The sequence below is a fragment of the Phyllostomus hastatus genome, unplaced genomic scaffold (genome assembly GCF_019186645.2).
Source record: "Phyllostomus hastatus isolate PE091 unplaced genomic scaffold, TTU_PhHast_1.1 phas_scaffold_39, whole genome shotgun sequence".
NCBI lineage: Eukaryota > Metazoa > Chordata > Mammalia > Chiroptera > Phyllostomidae > Phyllostomus > Phyllostomus hastatus.
In genome coordinates, this window is record NW_025334028.1 from 12,813,573 (window position 1) to 12,819,572 (window position 6,000).

General features: G+C 38.1%; 1 protein-coding gene across 1 annotated transcript in view; it reads left to right on the top strand.

Moving 5' to 3' along the window:
- The window catches only part of HERC5 (HECT and RLD domain containing E3 ubiquitin protein ligase 5), a 47,161-nt gene extending 41,739 nt beyond the window's left edge, over positions 1 to 5,422 (top strand). Inside the window, exons 21-23 of the mRNA XM_045820305.1 lie at positions 4,047 to 4,230; positions 4,311 to 4,416; positions 5,144 to 5,422. Coding sequence (XP_045676261.1) covers positions 4,047 to 4,230; positions 4,311 to 4,416; positions 5,144 to 5,349 — 496 coding nt within the window. The 3' untranslated portion in view covers positions 5,350 to 5,422. The remainder of the gene's footprint in view (positions 1 to 4,046; positions 4,231 to 4,310; positions 4,417 to 5,143) is intronic.
- The last annotated feature ends 578 nt before the right edge of the window (positions 5,423 to 6,000 follow it).

The following is a 6,000-nucleotide window of genomic DNA, read 5'->3' on the forward strand; positions in this document are numbered from 1 at the left end:
CGAGTCAGGTTTAATTCTTCCAAACTTTTTAAAAAAAATTTATTAATATTTATTTTACAGTGAATTTACTCCTAATTCATAAGTTTTTGTTTCTTCAGTTTCTTCTGGGATATGTTTTTCTTCTGTGAAACCTACTCTTCTGGTTTAGGGATAATGTGCTCTTTTTCAGTAGGTTCACCTCAGTGTGTCAGGGAGAGCTCAAGGGTGGTTAACCCATGAGCTCCGTAAATTCTGCACTACATCTTGAGAGCCTTATTCACTTGGATGTGCTCAATGACCAGAGAATCTACATCTAAACACTTAAGCTCAGCATTACTCTCTGCATTTTTAAGCACGTGCAGCAAAAATTCAGCACTCTTTTGTGCCACTGACCCTGTGTCTAACTCCATTGTTTGGCCTGGGCACACCTACCAACTCCACCACTGTAATGGTAGAAAGGCACACATTGCTTCTATAAAGTGACATCCTGAAAATACTTGGTGGCTTTTCAGATTTGCATGCTTTGAAGGCCTGGGTAGTTTCATGAATGTTCTTGAAGTGAACATGAGATTTGAACCACTTGATTTGCATGGTTTTGTGGGTTTTCTGGGTCAAGCGAATAGTGAACCATTTTCTGAGGTCACCTCAGGAAGAGCCTTCCAACTTTTTCTATTGTTTTCTTTGTCCATGATTCCAACTTTATTTGTTTATTATTTTTTCTTGCATACTATTCTCTTTTATTCCATTCATTTTTCCTCACAGTGGTAAAAGTAATATAAACTCATTACTACCCATTTGGATAATAGAAAAATATATAATGAAAAATACACTAACCATGTATAGTTCTACTTCTCTGGACCTTTTTTTAAGTATTTTTTATTGATTATGCTATTATAGTTTTCCCAATTTTTCTCACTTTGTTCCCCCTCCACCTTGCCCCCCCAACCCCCCCACATTCCCCTCACCTTAGTTCATGTCCATGGGTTATGCATATAAGTTCTTTGAGTTCTCTGTTTTCTATACCATTTTTAATCTCTCCCTGTCTATTTTATGCCTACTAATTATGCTGTTTCTTCCCTGTACCTTTCCCCCCCTTCCTCCCCTCCCCCTCTCCACTGAACTCCCTCCATGTGATGTCCATTTCTCTGATTCTGTTCCTGTTCTAGTGGTTTGCTTAGTTTTTGTTTTTGTTGTTTTTCTTTTCTTTTAGTTTCATTTGTTGATAGTTGTGAATTTGTTGTTACTTTACTGTTCATATTTTTTATCTTCTTTTTCTTAGATAAGTGCCTTTAACGTTTCATATAATAAGGGCCTGGTGATGATGAACTCCTTTAACTAGACCTTATCTGGGAAGCACTTTATCTGGCCTTCCATTCTAAATGAAAGCTTTGCTGAATAGAGTAATCTTGGATGTAGGTCCTTGCCTTTCATGATTTCAAATACCTCTTTCCAGCCCCTTCTTGCCTGCAAGGTTTCTTTTGAGAAATCACCTGATAATCTAATGGGAACTCCTGTGTAGGTAAGTGTCTCCTTTTCTCTTGCTGCTTTTAGGATTTTCTCTTTGTCTTTAACCTTGAGTAACTTAATGATGATGTGCCTTGGTATGTTCCTCTTTGGATCCAACTTCTTTGGAATTCTCTGGACTTCCTAGAAGTCTATTTCCTTTGCCAGATTGGGGACGTTTTCCTTCATTATTTTTTCAAATAAGTTTTCAATATCTTGCTGCTGTTTTTCTCCTTCTGGCACCCCTATCATTTGGATATTGGAATGTCAGGTTGCCCAAGAGAATCCTCAGCCTCTCTTCACTTTTTTTGGATTCTTGTTTCTTCATTCTGATCTGAGTGGATGTTTGTTTCTTTCTTCCAAATCATTGCTTTGAATCCTGGTTTCCTTTCTGTCACTATTGGTTCCCTGAATATTGTGCTTTATTTCATTTTGGGTATTTTTTATTTATTCTTTCATTTTTTGACCAAACTTAATCAGTTCTGTGAGCATTTTGATTACCAGGGCTTTAAATTCTCCATCAGACAGGTTGGCAATCTCCTCATTGCTTATTAGTTCTGAGGTTTTGCTGTGTTCTTTCATTTGGGCCATATTTCTTTGCCTTAGCGCACCTGATAAGTTATAAGGGGGTGGTGGGACTTTAGCTGTTCACCCGGGCAGGGCAATCCTCTTTGCTGTGCTGCCTGTGGGGGAGGGGCCAGAGAGGGAACCGTGCAGCTCACCTGCTTGTCTCTAGTGCACTATCCAACAGACTCTTGTGTCGGACTGGAAGTACTTCCCACCACAGCAACCCCAGCCTTAGCTCACAGTGAGCTCTGAGTCTCAGTTTTCCTGTTATGTCAGCCCCTCCCAGCCAAGCTCTGCAGCCAGCCCTGCTCCTCAGTTCCCTCGATGAGGTTTTTCAGAGTTGGCCTGGTGGGATCCGCTGCCTTACCATTCTGGTTGTTCTAGCTGATTTTTTCTTTAATTCCTTGGTTGTTGGAGTTCCATGCATTTTGGCTTTCTGGCACTTTTAGTTGTTCATTGATTTTTAGATTGGTGATTATGCTCCTTTTAGTTGTGTGAGGAAGTGAGGTGTTTACCTATGCCTCCATTTTGGCTGGAACTCCCAACTTTATTTAAGTGGCACCATACTAAACTACTCTTTGGCTCCTAGTATATTTTTTTCCTTCATTTTGTTTATGTGGTGCGTGATATTTATTGATTTGCAAATGCTGTACCAACCTTGCCTTCCTGGAATAAATCCCACTTGATCATGATGTATGATTGTTTTGATGCATTGCTCTATTCAGATTTCTAATATTTTGTTGAGGATTTGAGCATCTGTGTTGATCAGCAATATATTGGACTATAAGTTCCTTCTTTGTAGTATCTTTATCTGGTTTTGGAATTAGGAGAATGATGGCCTCATAAAATGAGTTTGGGAGCCTTCTCTCCTCTTTAATTTTAATTAAATAGTTTGAGAAGGAGAGGTGTTAGTCCTTCTAAGGATGTTTGGTAAAATTTAACTGTGAAGCCATCTGGTCCAGGGCTTTTGTTTGTTGGGAGTTTTTTGATTACTGCTTCAATTTCATTAGGTGTAATCTATCTATTCAGATTCTCTGATTCTTCCTGATTTAGTTTTAGAAGATTGTATGTTTCTAGGAATTTATCCATTTCGTCCAGATTGTCCATTTTGTTGGCATTTAGTTGTTCATAGTATTTTCTTTACAATGCTTTGTATTTCTTTGGTGTCAGTTGTTATTTCTCCTCTTTCATTTCTGATTTTATTTATTTGGGTCCTTTCTCTTTTTTTCTTGATGAGTCTAGTTAAAGGTTTGTCAATCATGTTTTCTTTTAGTAGAACCAACTCTTGGATTCATTAATCTATTGTTTTTTTAGACACTATTTTGTTTATTTCTGTTCTGATCTTTATTCTTTTCTTTTTTAGAGAAAGAGGCAAAGGGAAGGAGAAAGAGAGGGAGAGATACTTGTATGAGGTTGCTTCTTGAGCACCCCCTATCAAGGTCCTGGCCCACAACCCAGGCATGTGCCCCAACTGGGAATTGAACCAGTGACCTTGTGGTTCACAGGCCAGTGCTGGGTGGGCTAGTCTCATTGTGGTGAAGTAGTTTCTTCTATTTGTTCCTGGTTATAAGGCTTCTTTCTAGCTAGTGTTCAGCTGTTTGTTGATGATTTCTCTACGGTTTAGTTGTAATTCCAGATTGGTCCTGGGAAAAGGTTAGTGTAGCTTCCACTTACTCTTCCGCCATCTTGGATTCCCAATCTTTTTCTATTCTAACCTTTGTTACTTCTCTTAACTTTGTGATCCTGAGTAATCACGTGACTTTGCTGTGAGTTTAATGAGTTTCCGTCTCACTAAAATGTCATATAAGAATCTGCCTCAAAGAGTTTTTTGAAGATTAAATTAGATAATATATGAAAAATATCTGTAATAGTCTATGGCACATGGTAAGGACTCAGTTGTTAAGTGTACTATCTCTTTAGCCTCCTCCTTCCTACCCTTCCTCCCATTTTGTTCAGGGTATTGCAGTAATCTGAAATAATTTTTTGTTTTATTAAAGGACAGACTATGTTTCTAAGTATGTTGATTACATCTTCAACACCTCCATAAAGGCAGTATATGAAGAATTTCAAAGAGGATTTTACAAAGTGTGTGACAAGGAGGTTATTGAAATTTTCCATCCTGAAGAACTAAAGGATGTGATTATCGGAAATACAGATTATGACTGGGAAACATTTGAAAAGGTACATTATAAAGGTCAAGTAGTCTGAACTTGAGTTTCTTTTCTGTTTCCTGAATACTTTTTCTTTGCACTTTTCTGCAGAATGCACAGTGTGGGCCAGGATATGATGACAGTTCACATCCAACCATAGTCATGTTTTGGAAGGCTTTACGCAAATTGACTTTGGAAGAAAAGAAGAAATTTCTTGGTAAGTATTACATCAGGAATAGATATATAATCTCATTTCCTTTTCATGGAATAGGAAAATCTTGTTTGTTTTAGGTACCATTTGCAACAAGTCATACTTAGTATAGCAGCCACTCCTAGTCTAGTTAAATGTCCTCTATGCCCAGGTGTTGCAACATCAAAAAATAAATGTTAATAGAGGTCTTTTCTCCTTTGAGTTGAACCCTGTCTGTTGCTTTAAAATTTTTCTTTTCTTCATCTGTAGTTGTCAGTTCAATAAATTCATCAATCAGTTACTCAGGCCCTGTGGTTCTTTGCACCCTCTCACTTCCAGGCTCTCTCTGAAGCTCCTTGCCCTGCCTTGAACCTCCACCCACTTCCTTTGCCCTTTTTTTTCCCTAAAATGTCCAGCTTAATTATCCCTAACTGATTCTCTCTCCCTGTTCTGAACCCCACAGCATTTACATTCAGAGGCACTTAGTTCTATGACACCTTATTTGGCTGCCTTACCCCCCTTTTCTTTTTCTCTTGTTTTTGTCTTTTCCTGCCCAGGAGTCTAATATTTCCAACCAGACTGTAAATTGCTTGAGGGCAGTGACTGTCTGTCAGACTTAGTTGTAATATGGTCCCCAGTGCAGTATGATGTCAGACTCTGTACATGAGCCCTCAATAAATGCTTAGAATAAATATATTTTCTTGATAAATTTTGGTGATTTGTGAAGATCACATAATTTTATTCTGCTTTTTAGTATTTCTTACAGGAACTGACAGAATCCAAGTAAAAGGTATAAAGAACATGGCAATAACATTCTGTTGTCCTGAAGACGTGAATGAAAAAGATCCTATGAGAGCACAGACATGTTTCAGCATCCTCTGCCTCCCTAAATATTCTACAATGGAAAGAGTGGAAGAAGCGCTTCAGGTAGCCATCAACAACAACAGAGGATTTGGCTGACCCTACCTCACACTCTATGCCTTTTTGGAAATATTTAAAAAAATAAACTTAACTCAAATTTATTAACTTAAAAGTCTTGCTGACTATTCAGTATGTTCAACCTGTGGGGTTTTTTGGGGTTTTTTTTTTTTTTTGGTTAGCTGGTTTTGCATGTAAGATCTACTAGTTGTAATATAGATTAGGCTGTTAAAAGGCAACCCCAAAGCATAGTACATTAATAAGACAGAAATTTATTTTTCTCTCATAAACATCTTGGTAGTTTGTTCTGGACTGAAGTGGTACTTCTCCCACTCAGACTGCTGTAATAAGTTATAGGTGATTTCTCTGTTGCAAATTTCAGTGGACACTTGCCCATTTCCATTTTTTATCTACTGCATTTGAAACTATTGACTACTTTCTCCTCGACTGTCATGAACTGCTAGACTGTGGCTTGCTTTTTCTTGGCTTGTTTCTCGTCTCCTTTGTATGTTTTCTTACACTCCCCTGATCTAAAATGCTGGTGCAGTCCTGTTTTCTCACTTTCCACATACTACCGATTACCAACTTCATGGCTTCAGTTAATACTTCCATGCTGATGATACTCAGATCTCTCTCTGATCTGCAAGAATTGGTATGTTCCAGCACCACAGCCATTTTTCTACATAGCCTGTG